The 21,833-nt window shown below is 41.9% G+C and overlaps 1 protein-coding gene across 4 annotated transcripts in view; it reads right to left on the reverse strand.

Moving 5' to 3' along the window:
- sash1 (SAM and SH3 domain containing 1) overlaps positions 1-21,473 on the reverse strand; it is a 167,949-nt gene extending 146,476 nt beyond the window's left edge. For all 4 annotated transcript variants that reach the window (XM_020714610.2, XM_020714609.2, XM_020714608.2 and 1 more), the window contains exon 1: positions 20,161-21,473. In XM_020714610.2, the coding sequence (XP_020570269.1) occupies positions 20,161-20,661 (501 nt within the window). In that variant the 5' untranslated portion in view covers positions 20,662-21,473. The remainder of the gene's footprint in view (positions 1-20,160) is intronic.
- Between the last annotated feature and the right edge of the window lie 360 nt (positions 21,474-21,833).

Below are 21,833 nucleotides of genomic sequence, written 5' to 3' on the forward strand. Positions count from 1 at the left end.
GGTTATAAATGCCAAATACCCCAGAAAAAGCAAAACAAAAAATTAGACTGCATGAACACAGAGGACAACAGAGGAATTCGGGGCTCTTATGCAACTTGGTTACAAAACAAATTCATTGGTTTTAAGAATCATTTGGCTTATCTGCTTCCCTCTGCGAGACTCTTACTGCTTTCAGTGACTCAAACTGTCTGGGAGTGTGGCTTATACATACTCACATTAATGTGATGTCTGGAATATGAATAATGATCACATTTAAAGCTAAAAAGAGGCTTATCTACATGTTTTCGTCACAGAACGCAACAAAAATGGAAATAAACAAAACTAAAGGATTGAAAAAACAAAACTGTTTAAAAACGGGTGAACTTGTGTCAAATTGCAAAAAAAAAAAAAAAAAAAAAATCAGAATTAAGCATGTACTAATTTTGACAAAATGATTTTAAAAGTTTTTACATGAGCACCAGTGATAAATCACACCCATATAGATGTAATCCACTATGATTATAGGATTATTAGACTAGCAACCTTCCTCCTTACCCCCTCCCTGTGACCAGATAAGCTGGGTATTATACATAAAGAAGAATATTTAATGTGCAGAAGCAGAATCTTTGACATGCTCCCCCCTCTGCCTTCTCCACCTCCACAGAGACCAGAATGATTCCACTCAACCTCTGACCTTCAGTAGGGCGATACGTGACACACAGTTAGTGGTACATTAGCAGCTGAAAGCCTGCAGGCATGCCAGGACTGGCTGAGTCAGGATATTCCTACAGGACATGCCTGAGCCCCAGCCTTCAGGATTGAATGACCAAAGGCCTTCAGCTACAGCAAGCATTCCTCTGAGGGTTTGGTATTTAGCTGAAAAGCAGGAGAGGGCAGGAACTTATAGGATGTCACCTCTCAACCTTTCAACCTATAGTGACCTAATTCTTGGCTTTGGTTTGTAATATAGAGTAATCTTTAACATTAAAAATAGGAACCGGCTAAAGGGAATAATACCAGAATGTATGTCACAAATGTCACTTTGACAGCCTTAAAGGGAAAAACCTCAATCCTATTCCAGAAAAACATATTTCACCACACTATAGGCCACACAGTCAATGAATGGTCCATTTATTAACCTCTTCTACGGCGCACCAAACTTTAAGGCGCATGAAGTCAGTGTATTAGTTAGATTTTATGAAATGCACTCACAGTCATTCATATAACACGCTACGCGCGCTAGCTATGTTAGGAAGCGTCAGCGTTTTCACAATACCTGTAACTCCCAACCTTGTTCACAACACGTAAAAAAACAAACCCCTACTGACTACGCTAATCCCCAACCTTGTTAATAACAGGTTAAAAATTAACACAGGCTGTATTCAGACTCGATAAATCTGTTGGTCCAGACAGAGTCCGTTTAATTTAGTCCGGACCAAGTCCTGAACCTTGCGTTGGTCTGTAATCAGACTCCCGTCAACCTGACATTTCTGTTATAATAGAACATACACCTGACTCTCACTCAATCAATCACAGCATACTTGCCTGCGATGAGCCTTGGGGGGGGGTGTTACTAGGCAGTGGCCCCCCTCCTATGGTTGCCGTATGGAGTGGGCCCCCCCTCTTTCGGTTTTATTTGCACCTTAGACATGTAGGGCCCTTGGTAGGGGGGGTGCTTGGACATCACTGCCAGCAAGCAGCGGATGTCCTCCTAGCACCCTACCCGCCAATTTTAACCGTACCTTAGACATTTAGGGCCCCTTGGTGGGGAGGGTGAGGGGACGTCACTGTGAGTAATCAGGAGATGTCCTCTTAGTGCCCTACCCGCCAATTTTAACTGCACCCCCCTTAGTACACACACCCCTCCCCCCTCAATATATACATCCCAACATAAACACACACACATGCACACACACACCATCTCAAACACACATACACGCACACACATTTTGCAAGGAAGGTGGGACCTGGGTCCATCTGTCCCCTGCCTCTTCCCTGGTGGGGGGTGCGGGCCCCTTTGCAACGGCGGCCGTGTCCCCGGGGTGCTGGCTTCCTGGGCCCGGCGGTGCTCTCTCCGCGCGGTGGGGGAGTTCACATTACATCTGAGCCGGGGGTGTCTGGTCCCTGGGGGGTGGGTTCTGGTCCTTGCTCCTGAGTGCTGGGCCCCGCCAAATTTCCAACTGTGGCCGAGCCTGGTCGGGCCATATTTATAACACCCCTTGTGGGCCCTCTTTTTTCCCCGGGGTTCCCCCCTCCTGGGCGGGGGCGGCGGGCCCCCTGCCTCGCGCCTCCCTGGACCAACCGTGGGCCGGGCGGATGGCTGCCTGGAGTGCGGAGCGGGTCTCCCTTGGGGGGTCCTGGCTCGTACCTGGGGTTGGGGCGGGGGGATGCCCGGAACTCCTGGGTGGTGGTGGGGTGCTCGTTTGGGGCTGTGGGCGTCCTTCTCCGGTGGGGCTCTGCGTTGGGTTCTCCCGGCGCGGCGGGGGGGCTGCTCTCCTGGTTGGGCTGGGGCGGCGCTCTCTTTCCCTCCGTGCTTCCCTGGCCTCTGGCTCTGGGGGCCTTGCGGCGGCCCTGCTGGCCCTGGCCTGGGTGGCGGGCTTGGTCGCCCGGGCGGCGGTTGTTCCCTGCCGGTTCCCGTGTGGCGTTGGGGGGATTTCGGCTGCCGCTGCTGCTGCGGTGGGGGTCTTGGGGTGGGGATGGCTGGGCACTCTCCCTCCTTCTTTTCACGTTCCACCATCCATTTTAGAAGAACATAAAACCTCACCTGAGCACTGGTGTTAGCTCACCTTTGCACTAATAGCTTGCATGACTGAATGACTGAAATATTTCACACTAGTTGGTTTTAAGGCATAAGTATGCGTGTGTGAACACTATCTGTTTTGTGTACATGTCGACAGGTGGACATTTTTGCAGCTAGCAGGTGTGTTTATAACATTTGAGTGTGTGTGTGGACGGGCCCCGCCCTTTTTGTACTACATTTGAACCTTACCATAATGATTAACAACCAGTAAACTTGTAGCTTTATGCTGCTTCATGGTCTTACCCCCCTTCCCCTCCTATTATCACCCCCTACCCCCCCTCTCTCTAACGTCCCTCTCTCTTCTTCCCCTCTTTCCTTTTCCGTCCGGTCCAACACCAAAGATTTTCAGACATGATTGAAATTAATAAAGTTTGGCCTCAATTACAAAAGGGGTTTATTCAGACATACCTTTGGTTTGTCAGAAGATTAATAACCCCTCTTGTTAAAGCAAAATATGTCCAACACAAGAGGCCCTCAGCTCTCGTCTGTCTGCCCAGCTGTTGGACAGGACAAGTTAGAAAAAAAAAAAAAAAAAAAAAAAAAGAACATACACCTGACTCTCACTCAATCAATCACAGCATACTTAAGCACTGCACTGAGCTGAACTCAATGCGAAGTATTGTTTGTGCCACTCTGCCTTCCTTACCAAGCGTTGTATCTGGACCTGATCTTCAGTCTTCTGACTCTGTTTGCCTGCCAACTGCCTCGACCCTCCCCTGTATTTTGACTATCCTGTCTGGCCTCTGATGAACTTATGCCTGTTATCGACTCCTGCCTGCCTGACCCTGATTTACCTTTGTGGACTTTTTAGCTGAGTTTATAAATCCGATGCATTTGGATCCGGCTGTCTGCCTGTTCTTGTGACCGGGGGAAACGACATTTGGTTCACTTTAAGCGAACCAAAAGCGTCCAATCCAAATACACCAAAAATACTATATAGTACTATAGACCAGGATTTTAAAAGCAATACGGAGACCATGCTCATTATAGCAAATATGACGACACTGATTTCCTGATGTAAAATCCTTTTAAGTAAACAGTTCACAAAGACTATTTATAAATCCACTGTGCTGAAAATAATTATTCAAACGCAATGCATCATGGTCTATATTTGCCAATTTAGTGAGTATTGATGTACACTGGTTTGTCGCAGAGACTTTCTGGGTAATTTCCAAAACACTGAATGTTGGAATCGTTGATTCAGACAGCTCCACAAAACGGCAAACGCACTATAGTGCATTAAGTAGTGTGTAGTGAAGGAATTCGGACACAACCACACTCTGATACCGCTACACGTCAGCTGCGTTACTTTTTTCTAAATAAGACCAACCTTGATGGAGCAGAATTTGATAAGTAGTTTCTTGAAAAAGAATTAAGACTTTTGGGTGCGGAAAATGTGATATAGTCCTTCCGGATGATTCTTAAAATGTCAAATCCTCAAATCTGTATTTTATTAATAGCCAGTATGAATAAAATTGAATTGGAAAACTGGAGGGGAACGCCCTCCATCCCCTACTGAATTAAACAAAGCTAAACCTGACTTTGTAATGGCGACCATCTGCTGTGAACATTTGGTGCCAGAGAACACAGAGAAGAGGGACAAAAACACAAGAACACCTGTTGCAAGACAAAAAAAAAGATGAGTAACTGCGACAATTATCAGCTGAGAAATTAACCAAAGAGCTACCTGATCTTATTCATTAATGCCACAGCTACAGAATGCACAGCAGTGATGGCTGTCATTGTGTTTCCTACCCACAGGATCACAGCACTAAAGTCCCCCAGCTCTGCTTCTTCATGTTGCCGTGGTAACCCATTTCAGCTAAAAAGAAAAAAAATACTTTCAGGGTTTGAAAAAGAGAAGGAATTACAGACGGCATCCCATAATGAGATAGCAATGAATGGGACTCATTGGGAGGGGGTGTAGCTCAGAGCAGTGGGGGCTGTCAGCATAAGTATCCCGGCCTCATCCGTTCTTTCAGAGCAGAAAGAATACTCAAAAGGGAATGTGCCACATGGGACAGCAACATATGATGAGGCTTTCAGCATCAAAATCGCACAAGGCTCCTTTCCAGGAAGGGAAAGTGTTGGAGACGTGTTGTTGGGTTACAAGAGCAGACACAGTGGAGATGTCCGATCAGCACTGGAGGACAGGGAGAGCACTACTGACCCGTCTGAGCTTGGAGCTTTGGAACACTTTGTCATGCTTTTGCTTGTATTCAACATCCTTTTGCAGTGTTGCTCTCCATTCTGTGCAGCCAGACTGCTGACACTATTGAAATCGCTCTGAAAAGAGCCGACATGGTCTTTAATCACCAGACAAAACAGCCAAAGACGAGCAGAGGCTTTGAACATGGGTAGATTCTAATAATCCACAATTGATGAATGGGCATATTTCTGAAAAATAAAAAAAATATTTAATAAGATGTTTTTTTAGGTTTGCAAAAAAGAACTTTAAAAATTACAACCTATAAAATATTCTTTATCAACAAACAAAGACATCGTCAGGCTCGTTGACGTGACTGGATTTACCAAATAAACCAATTACTTACATCACTACCAAAGCAGTGTCCCTCATTAGTCAAAGTTTGCATTGGTTTAACTGGCAATGTGTGTTCAATGGCCACACATTTTGTACATAGAATCCAAAAACAGTAGTAAAAACTACACGCGAACGTGACGTTTTTTGAACACTGGAAGTCCGAAATTGGCATTTACTCACGTTTGCATAAGCGCGTGTTGCCAAGGGCAGTGTGTACATAACTTCAGTGTTTGTAGCATCATCCCATCATCTCAGTGTAAACTGTCATTTCTGCCTTCTCTTTATAACAATATGGCACATGGAAGGCGGGTTATTGCAATTTGTTATTGACTGTGGAGCCTAAAGGCATCTCCTTCCATTTAAAGCTTATTTTAAATGTCATCCTTGAATTTTATAGACATTTTATTTATTACAGTGTATTGTGTAAATTTAATTTTTATGTTGCTTTTTGCTTTAGTTTAAATATAGATTTTTGAGTCTCCTAACAGGAAACTAAACCTACCGACCTAATTTCTGAAAACATTAGTACATTCAGTGTTTTACTGTATTATTGAAATGTTTTTTAGACTAAAAGTCTACAAATGTGTTACAGCAGCTGTCATAAGAAGCTTTTTAAGGATCCACAAATGGAAAAGTCCTCAACATGCACTTATCGACACAATGAACATTAGACAGTCAGTCTAGTGGAGGAGTGTTTCTACTCATAGCACCGGAAAACAACGCTTTAATCCTGAAAAAGGTGAAAAGAAGCCCAACGATAAGTGTTTGTGCAGATTCTCAATGATCCGGGTGAAGGTCACCCTAAGTGCTCAAATGGGAAACAAGTGGCCTTGGTTTTTAAAGGCTGAAGGTTTGAAAAGGCTTCCTGAAAGCAGACTTATGTCGTTTCAAGTACAAAAAAGACGTCCGGGTGCCTTTTATCAGAGCTTTTAGGACCCAAACACACCTGTTCCCAATCCCAAATCCTGTTTTCTAAAACTCCATTTTCCAGTAAAGCCAATTAAAACTAAGATTATAACTTAAATAATTATATTTCATATTTGTAGATTTTTGATATTCAAGTGTATACGTGAATACACAATAGCTGGTAAACACAGTTACGCAAAAAATGTATTGTATCGAGTTAAAAAATCAAGTATTACGCACACACAAATCGAGTGTTATGCTCACACGAATCGAGTAGTACGGACACACATATTGAGTAGTACACAAACACAAATCAGGTATTATGCACACACGAAGTATTATGTACACACATCAAGTATTACCCACACAAGTTTCTTCTGTCCATAAAAATATATCTCAGATTCTGACGTTTTTTAAAATGAGAATTGCAGAGTCACATATTGGCAAAAAAATAAATCACATCATAAAGAGAAACAAATCATCCCCTTTTGTTAATGGAAAGCATCATTTGATTACAACAGTCTTCTCAAGCTTTTACCACAAATGAAGAGGACACATCAATATTCTGATTAGGGTACACTTCCTCTGCAATTCTAATCAACAACAAGAACACTCCAGCTTTGTACACTGTTGTGTGAAATCACAACAGTGTAATGATGGGAGATGGGGAACATGTTTATGACTGAAGATGTTCTTCCCCAGACTCTTTCTGCAGAAAAATGAATAGCTGTTGGTTGGAAAACACAACCTTATGATGGTTCATGCACCTGTGGGCAGGTGTAGTGAAGTGAAACGGATAAAACACATTTCTCTTCTATAAAAGGCACAGAAAGCCCAAAGAGGAAGACTCGGTTCAAAGCAGACTGTACAATATGAATGTCTGCTTTACATAACAATTGATTTAAACTAAGCTTGGAATTCCTGCATGACAATGAACACCTTCTCTCTGCACATCCCAGCTAACCTCAACTTTCACTGCAGCTTGCTAATCTGCTTCCAAAGAAGCCCAAGCACGGCCACTGCTGGAATCAGTCGAGACCTTTTCTTATCTTTTAAGAAGTCTTAGCAGGGTAATCTAGCCTTCTGACTGATTCCCTTGTTCCACTGAAAAGTTGCCAGGGTCTGTTTCAGACCACAAAATACAAGTTTTAAGTATGTGGCTTTTAGTTAATCTAAATAAGGCAGGGGGCGCCAAACAGAAGGGCATTAGCATTTAATTCTTAAGCCATAAATGGAGTGGACAGGGATCAGAGCTGCAGGGGCAGCTGAGAAAAGGAGCTGCAACCCTGCAGCCATTGTTCCACTCTGACAGTGGGTTCTCGTCCAAGGGGAAAGAAAACAATTCCTTGTACAGGCTAACAAAACCCCACATCACAATGCAGTTCAACAAAGAGATGCCAAGTGGTTGCATGCCGCTGTCCAAACCTGAAGCATGCATTTCCGACACAGTTACAACTGCTGTCATGGGAATACTGGGGAGGGGGATAAATAAAAGCCACACCAGTGTTATCAAATGATGCCTCATTTACACTCAAATGCATCAGTGACGCACCGAGCTATAATTTGATGTGAGGCTTTGTTTTTTTTTTAATTTTTCGTCAGATGTTTTTCTGTAATGTCTATTCTTGTTCGGTTCATGGACTGACAGCATAACCCCTTATTGAAATATTTTTTCCATTTTTAAATAAAAGTCGTGTGCTTTCAACTCAAAATGGGCAGTCATTGAACCTAACAAATATGAATAGTAATAAATAAATAAAAAAAATGGTGTAAAACACAAATATGTGAATATTGCATCATCCTTTCAGGAAGCAGCATATTTCCTGGAATTTATTTGTGTGCTTTTTTTTCCAGACTGTCTGAAACAATTTGTCTGCCAGTTTTCCATCTTTCTCTCCTAGCGTGGCAGTTTGACAGGTCTGTCAATAGTATTTCAGCGAGTGAGAATGAGGCAAAGCTGCTGTTTCGTGGAGCAGACAAAACTCCTGATGCATGACTGGGGCTTCTCGAGATGTGAGATCTAGACCAGCTTTGGTCTGCTCATCCTCTGGCTTTTGTGTGGGAGATGATATGCCGGATTAATGACACTTCCCCTGCCACCATCAATCTGCATTTATGAGACAGAGATGCTGTCAAAGATGTAGGACAAGGTTTTTTTTGTTAATGGTCATTTGATGGTTTTGGCTCATTTTATCAAAAATTCACAAACCTCAGCATTTAGAAACAGATGTTAGGGGTTAAAAAACATTGAAGACTTCCATGTGAAAACAAGTAAAGACTTAGCCTAATCCCCTCTGAAAAGAAACCATCTCTAACTAGACCGGTTACACATGATAATAGGTTTCAGTCCAACACTCAATGAAGCAGAAACCTTGAGTCTTAGATGACTGTTTATCAAACCCATACTTTGGTAATTTTGCAAAAGGAAATCGAAGACTACAAAGACATACCGTATGTACAGAGCATAAGTCGCAGTTATTTGCAAAGTTTGGCCCGGAAGCAACTTATACTCAGGTGAGACTTATATGTGACTTAAAAAAAAAGAAAAATAAATAAATACATTAATAGGCTAATGTGTTTCTACTAGAGGGCACTGTAGGTGGGTGTATCAGTATTTACTACTGACAGCAACACAGAAAAAGCCCAGCTCAGCCTTATTTTACGTTCACACCATGAAAGAACGTACTAAGTGAGGCGGGTTCTTGACCGTGCTATTAGCATATGGTGCTCTCACTGGACTGTCGCTACCCGATACTAGCGCATGCACTCACAGTTGGAAGAAGCTTGGTGTGAAATGTTGAAGCAGTGCAAATCTCACAAATCTTGCTCCAGGCTTTTTTTTTTTCTCTTTAAAGCTTTATTCCGATAAATGAAAGACTTGATGTCATATACTTACGGCTGGGCACATACCGCCTTAAATAATTTCAACAGTTTTGAAGTTTTGAATGCGGAAGCCCAAAATGCACTTATGTAGAAGTTTTATTGGAAGTGGTCACTTACTGATGCAGTGAACGTAGCATTACGCTAGGCTTGGTACAGTTATTCAGAAGTATCCTTCCTTTCCTACCAAAAGTGCGACTTATACTCTAATGCGACTTATATGTATTTCTTTCTTCTTTATTAGCATTTCTGGGATGCTTCGGCTTGTATTCCGGAGGGACTTATAGTGGAGAGAATATGGTACTAATCAAAATGATTGAAACATGGCTACCCATTACAAAAGGAATTTGTGAGAACAGAGAAAGACTTCAATGACAGTAGTTTGAGTGACTATTAAGCTAAACTTGCAAAAGAAAATGAAAGGGAAAAGCAGTTTAAAATCTGAGAAAGAGGGAATAAAAGAAAAAAAAAGTATCTACTAAAGGTTGTTAAGACTGATCCATGCAGTCAACTGCAGTTTGTGTGGAAAATCCACATCATTTGGCACATGTGAAAGTTCACCTATACTCTGGTGTGGATCAGATCTTTAAACTTTGGCCAGTCTATAAAAAGGTATTTTTTTTAACCTGGGACCAGTTAAAGCTACTCAGTTAAAGCAGACAGACTTTTCAAGCAAAAAACAAAAGTAAACCAACAGGGCCTGTGCATTTAGAGAAGACACAAAGTTTACTCAACAAAACTAAAACAGACTGACTGTCACAAGTGCCGGATGTTTACAGATAGTCTGGTTGGCTCTCAAGGATTCCAAACCAAAGCAAATGTGGGTGTGAAATTTCTGGAATTCTCTCCTTCACTGATCGCCAGACTCAAAGGAAAGCACCACTAAAAACATTTGTTACACCTGCAATAAAACCTTGAACCATTTCACTCAAAACATCATATAGTTAACGACCTACAAGCTACGTTCACACATTTAATTAGCTCATGGTTTTCACAGTGGACAAGCAGGGAGAGGCTTTTTTTCCTCATCTTCTTCTTATTTTTCCGTTTACTAGCGCATTATTGCCACCTACAATTGGAAGAGGCTAGGTTAATTAAAAAGGAACCTATTCACACTTCACTACCAAACCCAAGTCCCTTGGCTTAACTTTAATGGTTGTGCGTTTTGTGGAGCCTGAAAAACTTGTAAAAAAACTTGTGTAGTTACGCATGAACGCAGAAGATTTTAACACAGAAGCCCAAAACGTGCATCTACGCACTTTTCATTGAAAGTTGCCAGGTGGTGTGAACGTAGCTTGAGGCCTCATTTCTGAGATGTATGGCATGGTTTAGAATTGGTCCAGGCAATCTAGGCGAGCATTTCCACTCAAAGTTGGACTGTCATGGCACACGCGGGGTGTAGACCGATTGCATAGCTTTGTGTCTTAGTAGTGCGACTACAGCAAAAGCTAAGCTATCAACAATGACAATGGAGGTCATCCAGTAGTTATCTTTATTTCCGCTTGGCTTTTGGTACTTTGTATATACAAGTCACTTAATTTTGTTTAAGAGAAGAATACACTGGCTCTGGTTTGGCGCTTTCTTTTGTCCTAATGACCTTCCACCAATCAAGGGGTTTCATTGTATGATGACAGAAGCTCCGCCCTAACCAGTCAGCTCCATTATTCTATAGACATTCAACCAATGGGGGCCTAAAAGTGGTATGTTTCAATCTGGTTTAATAGTGGAAACATATTAAATATAGGAATGGACCAGACCGGAACGCTCAGTGGAAACAAGGCTTTAACGTTACTTCTGCGTTTATGCATTTGGAAAATGCTACCAAATTAAAGCTTAAAAATAAAAAAAACGTAACCAGACAGCCGTCTGTGGAAACAAGAGACACTGAAACCCCAGTGGAGCTTCAACGTGTGCCTCACATGATTAAAGGTTTTGGGACAGGCTTAGCAGCTACAGTGGAATCTCTTGATCGCAGCATGAAGCTGTGTGGCAAGTGATTAGCATAAAGTGAATAGAACTATTAACTCTAACATGCACATAGGTCAAAAAGCTGCAATTAGTGTTGCAAACTGAAGCCCTTCACACTGAGCGTGTCTAGACTGATGCGCTAATGACGAGTTTGACTGGCTGGCAGGATCCCATGGGGAAGGAGCTGATACAGTTGGATTAACTCCCCTTTCAGAATAAAATAATCAAACAGCAAATATTCCTATCAGTCATATGTCTACAGCTGATGATGGATGCACAATCCAAAAAAGAAGTCCTGGGTCAAACAAGAAAAAAAACTATAGCTTACTGCCTTTCTTCAGCTGTGAGAATTGCGGAAGGTTGGTGCATTTCTTCCCAGCTCTGTTAAGCCTCTGTGGGGGAACAGAGGTAAAACAAGGGCTGAAAGAATACACCAGGCCAATAATAAAAACACACCTTTCATCACAACATTCCATTAAGTTTATCTTTAGCACTTTGTTCATGAGTTCATAAGAAACACGCTAAATGTTTAAGTCAACAATTTACCCAGGAGAAAAGGTGTGTCTGTGAAATGCCTCCAGAGCGTTTAAGAAAGAACTTGTGCAATAAACAATACATGATGGACGTGTACGTGTGTGTTAATGTGGGTGTGTTTGAGGAATGCTGAAGCTGTCTGGTAATTACAGTTCAGATTCAGGTATGTAGAGCCGCAGGGAAGCAGAGCAAAAAAAGAGACGCACAGGTTTAGTTTGATTTAATCCCACACCAGACACAGCCACTACAAAAGCACTCAGGTAGAGCCATTTTGACACTGGTGTGGTCTCCATGATCAAAGCTGTTGGTGTATTCCTGGCCCCCTGCCTTGGAAATAGACCAATTAGAGATAAGAGAGGGGTTGAGAGTTGGTTGCACTACATTCCATGCACCTTGCTGAGCTTCAGACAATGTAATTATCCACACTCTCCCGCCTGTCTTTTTATCACTCTTACTCACTGCCATCATCTCTCTGCGCCTCTGCATTAAATCCCATAAAAAAAGGGGACAAGATAATCTGGAGTGACATGTAACTGTAGCTCGCGTGGGCCAGTTCATCTTTTTTGTAGGAGGGGGATCTTCCACCATTATGGTGCAGACTTTGAAGCAAAAACTGTCATCTTTCACTCCAAAAATACTTACAGAAAAGACAAATGATTTGAATATTATAGTTAAATTGGGGCAAAACATGTAAGCAGGGTGCTACAGGTTACATTTTTACCTAAGCCTATAAATAAATCTTGCAAAAGTTTAAACAACAAACAAATAAAGAAAAAAAGCTCTTAGTTTGTTAAAATATATAATCTTTTGAATTTGGGGAAAAAATGCCAGTTTGCCCAACAGCTTCACTTTTGCAATTTGTCTTCATTTTCAGCTTTGTTAGAATAAATTATTATTTGTGAGAAAACACTAAACACAGAACAAAACATTCATTATGCGCTCATCTCCATGACTACAATTGTACTTTAAACCTTAAAGCATCAACGTGTTGAGCAAATGTAAATATATTACTATAATTTCTTATAGGCCGCAAGCAGCCGACCTTGCTTTTCAATTTCTTGTGATAACGATATCTACCATCCCGTTATCACGGGATATACTAATTTCATTCATTTCATTATACTTTCCACAGCAAAATAAAGCAGTTTGTCAGAGAAAAGATTGAACACCAGTTTATAAGTGATAACTTTAACCATGCACAAGCGTGGTCGGTGACGATGTTGTCAAACAACGTCCAAATCAGTCATCATTTGAGGAAAAAAGTTGGCCCGGCTATGGCTACAGTTCAGTGATCGTGCAAATTTTCCAACAAAAATTCTGTTTTACAAACTAAAACTGCCTCTTTGCTTAGACGTGTCTAGGAACCATGTTCAGTCATTCAAAGTCACACATATCCAGAAAATTTCACAATTCAAACAACTGCAGACACACAACTGGGCACCTACAGGACCCAAAATGGAAGTGTTTTACAGGAAAAAAATGCTACAATTTATGAGGAAATTAGACAATGTTCACCAGAGAGATCACATCGAGGGCAGTAACAAGCACCTGGGAGAGACGACAAGACATTAGCAGGGTGTTGATTTGTAAACTGCATGTCTGGAGCCTGTATGCTGACACTGACAGACGCTCATGTCTGCTATCTTGACATCTCTCTGGTTGTGTCATTCTTCTGCGACATCTGTAGTTTTAAGGAGAGCGGGGTCAGTATTGGTCACATTATCACACACTGCTCAGGAAATAAACTTCATAAGAGAAAAAATAAATATCAGACAAAAATGCCAGTGGCAATGTTGACAGCTGAAGCTGGTCCCTGAAGGTGCTGAAGCACTAAAAAAGGAAATACAAAAGTCTTAAATATTTGCTCAAATGTTGGTTTATCACACTAGAGGGTGCACTGGTTTATAAGATGCACAGTCAATGAATGGTCTATTTTTTAACTTATGCCATATATAAGGCACACCGAACTATAACTTTTTATATTTGTTTTTAATGAGACTGTGACAGAGTCCCCTTTCAAAAAACCTTAAACGTGAGCCAGCCCACAAGCATAAGCAGGAATCTCCTAAAGATAGACACATTTGATGGCATTCCCAGGTTTTTGGTTCAGTAAATCATCAGAATGGGTTTGGGCAAATTCTCCATTTCAAAGACAAACAGAAAAAAGACATTTTAAGTAATTGCATCTTGTGTGTTTTGCTAAAATATTAGTTTAAAAAGTTACTTTTTAACCAAACAAGCATTGATGCAGCTTCTCGTCTGTTTGCTGAGGCAGACAAGAAACTTGTTTCTTTCTACATATAGCTGCGTTCAAAGGATTTACATCAAAGGGAATAATAGTTTTATCAGGAAGAAGCGACTTAAAGAAAAACTATTTCTCTTTGAACTAACTCACAGTGGTGAGGTTTCATTGGTGATGACATGAACTGAAGAGACTTCTGAAGGAAGAATAAAATTGAAAAAAAGGTTGACATACACAGAAAGAAAAGGAGGAAAAAAATAGAAGCAAGGACAAGCGGATATTGATGATGCCGCCTTCAGTCTTGTGGTATTCGACAGCGTGTGTGTAATGTAGACAGGCTGTCTGGAAGCTGCTGAAACCTTGGACCAGAATAGCTCTGATAATGTATCTGTCATGAATGTGTGTCATCGGGACCTGTTCCTCAGCTCGCTGGAAAATTAAACCGTCTTGATGACTTGCTGTTGGGCTTTATTTCAAGCTCTGCCTGTGACGGAAAAACTTTTTAAGTGGGATGCATATCACAATAAATATTGTTAAAATAGTTGGCAAAACTTTGCTCTTTTTCAAACTAACAGCAAGACGGTCAAACTGACTCCTCTCTTCTTTTACTGCTGAAATGAGAAGGCCAGCTACGCGCAATGATACAAAGAAAAACGCTTTCTGATATTAAGATATGGCTATAATGCTATAATGCTATCAACATAACGTTCCACGTTCAATTCTCTCTTTGCCACGCACGTTTTCAAGTCAGTTTTTGGGCGCTGCGTACAAAACACGCATCCATTGAACGTGCGTTGAAAGTTAAACTAATCAGGGACTCGGATTTGGTCGTGACATTTCGCAACAAGCCTTTTCTAACTGAGTACTGTACATGCACTGGTATTAGGTTGTAGCATAGTGTTATGTTCACAGCGGGCTCGGAAACGCAAAGCAACTGCTTGTAATGAAAAGTCTATGTAAACGCGTGTATATTTGTGTTTCGGGTTTCTGCATTCAAAACTTTTGCGTTAACGCGTTCATTCACAAGTTTCTATGACAGTTTTCAGGAAAAACTTAGACCGTTTGTGCCCAGCCAGAATTGTATTAAGTCTTTCATATGTCGGAATAATGATGTAATAGAAAAAGTCTGGATTTGTAAGATTTGCACCACTTCATCATTTCCCATCCAACTGTGAGTACATGCGCTAGTATTGGGTAGCGATAGTAGCATAATGCTATGTTGACAGCGCGCTAGGAAAAGTGCGTTCAAGCGAACGCTTTCAGTGAAAAGTCTATGTGAATGCGTGGATGATTGCGTTTCGGGGTTCTAGACTCAAATATCATGTTCACGTGCACTCATGCTGATGTGTACGTGGCATAAGGGATGGACTTTTAGTGTGACATCTGATCATGGTCCATATAATTTCACATCTGCATCAAAGCTTTGTGTTTCAATACAAATGATGTGGTCAGAAGGGTAAATGTCGATCCTCAGCCGTTCTCTGCAGATAGTTACAGTTTTTGAGTTAAATTACACTTTAATGCTCCCAAAAAGAGCTGCTATGAGAGAAATGCATAACTTTTCAACATGATGGAAATGTGGTCTATCCCTGTTTAGGGTTCCATAAAACACTGCTGCTCTGTAATGTAAACAGCAGCTCACTATACTAATTGACTTTCCCTATCCTCTCAGGACAATAGCGCTGGTCCTTGACTTGTTTATGACTTTCCCTTTATGAGTACTCTGTTGATTGTGCCCTAAAGGAGCCTTTAATAAAAGCTGGGCAAACAGTGCTCTCAGCAGAGCAAATGGAACGCTTCGGGAGAAGCCTTCTGTCCCTGCGGCTAAATGTCAGCCTAACAGGAAAAGATAGAGGAAGATATTTCCCAAAAACACTGGTTGAACTTAAAAAAGATAAAGGAAGAAAGCTTTTATTGCAGTCTTTCCTTTAAAAATAAATGTTTTAGACAAAAGAACTTTTTTATTAGGTTTCTTTGAGGAGAGAAGATCATGTTTACAGAAAAAAGTTTCTTGAATTCAATAGATTTTCTAAATTGACCTATATTTTTAAGTCTTGACAGCTGAAGTTTAGACAAAGATGGTCATCTTAGACTAAACCCTAATTTCCTGTCAGATGAGAGTGTTGGGATAATAAAGGAGATAAGAGAACTGAAATAGGAAGTGAGGTGAGTGCTTGGAAGCTTCCTCTTTTTGACCAACAGAAAGTGCTTTGCCAAAAATTCTTAAACCCTCCTTCAACAACAATAAAAAAAGCACCTTTTCTTGGTTCCTTTTTAGACACCAAGGTCGAGCATTTTGGCTCCACCCCAACTGATCTGGCTTGACTTCAACATTTCCCAATAAATTGGCAACCGGTCTCTTCTTAATCTCTCTCTGCAGCCTCCATAAACAATCTGCCCATCTACTTCCAATCTCATCTAGTCCTGCCTGTTACCCTGTCTTTATCTCCACTCATCAGCACAATGCTGGACACTTGCCTCAGCTGCCCATTTCAATGGTCGGAAATTGGGAATGCAAAACAGCCCACCAGTGAAAGGACATGCGTCTCCACCAGCATCCATGCAAACAATGGAGAATCTCCCACTGTTTAGCCTCTACTTCCTCCTGACACACCGCCAACAATGAGACGCTGGTGCAGCACTGGGATGAGACCAGGATGGAAACATCCTTAACTAAGGTAAAGCTAGGAAATTGGAATTTCATTTTCCTTTATCAATTGAAAAATCTAAGTGATCTGTGGAGCAGAAGAATAAAATAAATGAAATGTAAAGCATAATTAACGAAGTTAAATGGTGACAGACTCCTTTTTTAATCGGACAGTAAGCGGATCAAATGTGGGAAAGCTTACTATGCAAAAATGTTGGACACTAAAGATACGGTGACACTGCCCTCAGCACCTTGAAGTGCTTCCAACAAAAAGTCTATGTAAAAGAGCATAAATGCACATTTTGGGCTAAAAACTTTCGTGTCCATGTGCAGCTATGCTAGTTTTTATGCCATTGAGCATGTTGAAAGTTAATCCAGTTGAGCTTTGATCAATCAGGGACTCCGATTTGGTAGTGATGTCAAGATGTCAAGTTTTACATTTTTGCAATTAAAAAATAAAAAATAAAAGCATTTTTCCTCTCTTTTGGGAAATGTGAGAGCTGAATTTAGAACACTTCAAGTAGCCGTTTGAGAGGTTATGAATGAAATATGAAGCATCTTCAAGGACCTTGAAACTTGCACTAAAAAAAGGAAATCTTCATATTTGTAACTTTTATCTTAGTCCTTTAATCCTACTGCTGAACATTACACAGAAAACAAAGATCATGGCCGTTAAACTCTTCAGCATTTAGATACAAATGCTTTGTTCTGCTGAATAGTCTTCGCTGATGTTGCATTTCTCTATTATTTACTGAAATGTGTTTATTAAAAAATATCACCTGGTTTTATAGGAATTTATTTACACTCTAGTAGGAGAAAATCAGCGTGACATCTACAACAAAGGCTCGACAAAAAGGTCAGTGCAGCCCATCTTGATTTATCTCACATTTAGCATTTTGAATAAGTCAAAGAGATCAAACTTATACATGTAAAAGGTTTACTGTGTTAAAACAGAAAAAAAAATAAAGACCCACACAGAAAATTCGGTTTTTAACGTGTTCTTGTTGTGTTTTCTAATGATGGAGGGCATATGAAGAAAATTTAGCTTTAAATTGCAGTTCTATGTATTTCATTATTCAAATAAGTGTGAATCAGGAGCAGATAGAAAAAAAAATAAAGAGCACATTTGTGACAGAATACAACTTGTAGACAACTAGATCCATGTACGTCTTTGTTTTCCTCATCCTGATCTGGATCAAAACTGTACGATTTAAAAGCTCCAATATTGCTCGCCATTTTTGTTGCACTGATAATGTTAAGTTGGGGGTGTCAGGGGCTGTAAGCTAGCAGGAGAGCATGTAAACATATGGCTGATGGGAAGTGGGGAAGAGCTTACTCTGCACCAACGGTCAAAGGTGAATTTCTAATGACCCACTGCTGCCCTGCAGAAACGATTTCCTAGAAACAACGCAGGTTTTTAAAAAAAAAATTGGCGAAAAACTCCATAAATATAATTAGAAGACAACTGGGAGTGCTTTGAAAATAGATCAGAACATGATTGGAGTGGGACTTTAGATCTGTCCAAAAAACGGTCAACAGGTGGCTCCGTCTCCTGCTCCCATTGTTTTGTTGATAAAAGCTGGTGAAATGTGCAACTCTGCACAAGTGTTTGTTTCCATCACAAGGAGTAAGACTCTCAGATAAGGGGGGGTTCAGCATCTTGGATTAGGATTGTGGGTATTTATAACACCCAGAAGAGTCCTTATAGACAATAGTCTTAATGATGGCTCGTCTCCGCAGACCACATTTAGTCAACACTAGAGGATTTCTGATTGCTGCTCTTCATGTTTCGCTTGATGACAAACGAGGACAAACCCAGCCGAGGGACAGGAAATGCAGAGCGTGACCCCCACCCCACTCCCGTGCCAAGACCTCAAGAAGCATCTTAAATGTGGATGAAGATCTTGTTTATGATACTCCATGACAGTCCCTTGAGATCGACAACAGTCCTGTTTTCCCTCTGCTTTTGACAGCGCCTCTGTCCCCCGTCTCTGCTGCTTGTGTGTGTGTGTGTGTGGGGGGGGGGGGGGGGTGTCACCTCAGGGGCATATAAAGAGGAAACATTAACCCTCAAATCACAGCTCAGCTATGTAAACTCCATCACTGCTCATGGTATTTTTTTTGTTTTGTTTTTCCTGGGGAGAAAAGCACTGGGCTGGAGCCAATTCCAAACTACTGGGTTGCACACAAATACACAACCCCATCACACACACACACACACATACATGGGGAGTAAAATAGGTTGGGAGACCTTGACCTACTCATTCCTCGCAGAAGCCTCAATGCCAAGGATCTAGCTGTAAATAAATACGGCCTTCAAAGGGTGGAGAAAAAAATAAATAAAAATTCTTCCCCCTCCTAAAGCAGCGCTTTGTTTCAGCTCTGATCTGACTGTTAATCTCCCACAAATCCCAAATCTCTGTGGGATTCACAGTTAGTCAAAGTGACAAAACACACAAAGACAAGGAGATTACAAAACACGCCAAAGTGAAAGCCATTTTCCAGAAATATTGTCACTGAATGCACACAAATACCCACGGATATGGAGATAAATACCTTTGATTACATCACCGCACAAAATTCTAAAAGTGGAATGAGGATAACACCCACAGATGAAATCCAAAAACAAGCCTGTAATACAAAAACTCAGAAATTATCACAAAAAAACATGTTTCTATTTTTTTCTTCCATTTCTCGATTAATGAGACTTAATCTGCAGGCTTTCAGCAGAAATCCACCTAAATTAATATTTCAGTTGCTCAGCAGCAGAAGGCACTGCTAGGATGACTAAGCACAGAATCAATCTACAACATGCAAAGACTGCTGCTTCCTAAATGTTTTTTTATTATTTTTTTTACACAAAGAGCCAATCATGCGTTTGTAAATGTTGAGCTCCAAGCATACATGTTGAAGATCATGGGAGGATTGTGATCCTCAACCACATGCAGACACTCCAATCTAAAGCCTCCCCTGTGTGCAAACAGATTTAATCCAGCCGAGTCCTCTCAGCTGGTAAGGCATATGACTCAAGCACTTCTGAGGAAAGGTCACTATCAGTCTGAAAACAAGAGGCCCTCTCAGTCTGGCTGCTTTCTGTGACTTCAGCAGCCTCCCCAGCTGGGCGCTCTTCATCCTCTGCCCCCTACAATCGACAGCCTGTCGGCCATCCATCAGGCTAACGGGGTGGCAACACCACCAACACCGAATGCGGCGAAAAAGCCAGGGGACAGGTGAGGTCAGAGCAGATTAATAATCCACAGATGCACACAAGAGAGGCGAATGCTCCTCAGCACCTTTTTGCCTTGCTCTCCACTTATTGATGTGCCACAACTTTGCTGCCATCACTCACTCAACAGCTGCTCTGTGAGCAAAGTGCAGCCATCCTGAAAATGTTTGTGGAATGTCGAACTGCTGCTTTGATTGGTGTTCACCGCATCTGTCAAAGGTGCCTTTTTAAATACAGATGTGCTGGCCTAACCAGCAGCAACTACGATGGGATGGGAGCTTTTGTGTCATATTTGGAGCATGATGGGAAGCTTTCAAAATCAGTACTTCTAACCAAATCCTGTTCTGGTCATGCATCTAACTAAGGGACAAGAGTTTTCAAGATTGTTATGATTGACTACCACATGAGAGGTTTTTCTTGTTTTATTGAAAGTTACCTTATTAGAGTAGGGCAGCTTAGCCAGGTTGATCCCATCTTTGATGAGTTTATCCCTGATCATGATCTTCAGCTTCAGTTTGGGGTAAATCACTTGTTCTCTCCTGTTGCCCAGCGTCAGGTTCCTCTGCGCGCCCACGTACCCACCATTGCGCCCAAACCGCTCACTGTTGGGCTCAGTCCAGGACCTGGACCCCCTCATTTTAGACTCGTACTCTACCAGCTGACCAGCATAGATGTCGGCTGCAGGTGACATGGGCTCCAGGGTGAAATAGAGCCCGCTGGACGTCTCCTTGGCGTCTTCCTTCAGCCTTCTCACCGCCTCGTGGATGCTCTGTCTGTGGTGTGGGATGTACACGCCGATGGCATCCAGATCCGGGTCTCCAATTTGTTTGCAGACCTCCAGGTCGTCATATCCATTATCCACGAAAGCCTCGACATACTGGGGGAGTTGGAGCGTCTTGAGCCACTCGTAGACAATGACAGGTCCGGTGCTTGTCATTTCGAAGGATTGAGAGGAAACTGATTTCTCTTTCTGCTTCACATTCGGAATTTCAGGCGCATTATAAGGCTGCCAGTGCTATGCCAGTGCCATAAAGATGGCATTAAAGAATGCCGGGATTCTCCATGGAAAAGGTTCAAATCTGAGAACTAAAATGTTCAAACCGAGTTTAGACTTTGCCCGTCTTTAAGCCAATCATTAATAAATGAAGGGAGACTCATTTAACTTCATTTGAAACAGCTTTGAAGGTCCCACGTGTTTTTGAAGAGACTGGCTTTTCTGTGCGCAACCAGCTTCCTTAAATCACCAGATCCGAAAAACTGACTTTATCCGTTAGCAGAGCTTGCGTCCTTCCTTTGGTCTTATGTGTCTGTAGTAAAAATACTAAATGTGGAAAAAAATAAAACAAAAAAAATTAAAGGTTAAAAACGGCTGACGGTCGCCAAAAGGATCCGTGTCTACGCGCAGCGACGCTCTTCCATCGCGCACATCTCTTCGCTGCAACTGCAGCCAAGGACCAGCGTGTTGCCTGCTGCTTCTCTGCCATCCACGCCCCCCCCCCACCAAAGCTCACATTTAAAAATAGTGAGTCTTCCTTTCCTCTACATCAACTTGTCAGGACATTCACTTGCTCTCCAGCTTTCTTGCCGACTTATCCAAAGTTGAAAGGGGACGCGCGCGTCAAACCTGTCGCCCGGCTTGCGTGGACGTTCGTGCCGCTGGCTTGTCAGACATTATTCCTCCTTTAGGGTTGTGATTTCGACCACCACTCCTCTCCGTTTCTCTCCTCTTGCTTGTGCACTCTCACTCACTCATTCAGCATTTCCATGCTTTGGTTCCTCAGTGCGCATGGGCTCCCTCTATGTGGGAACTTTGGAATTGACTGATTTAGGGGATCTGGGACTGAAAACGCAAGAAAAAGAGCGTCACCACCACCCATTACGCACACGAATACATATATGTGATTCTTCCTCTGCAGAAGAGCAATAGTGTCTGCGCTAAATTGCTTTTCTCCTGGACGCCATCCATTAAAAAGACAGAACTCTCAGCTGAAGAGAGAAGCAGACACTGAGAGCCAAGAAAATAACATTGCTTGAACAAGACCTGTCTGCCCTGTCCAAATGGATGCCAAGCCGGCCAGTTCTGATGCATGCTTTATCAAATTTGAGCTG

The sequence above is a fragment of the Oryzias latipes genome, chromosome 24, assembly GCF_002234675.1.
Source record: "Oryzias latipes chromosome 24, ASM223467v1".
Classification (NCBI taxonomy): Eukaryota; Metazoa; Chordata; class Actinopteri; order Beloniformes; family Adrianichthyidae; genus Oryzias; species Oryzias latipes.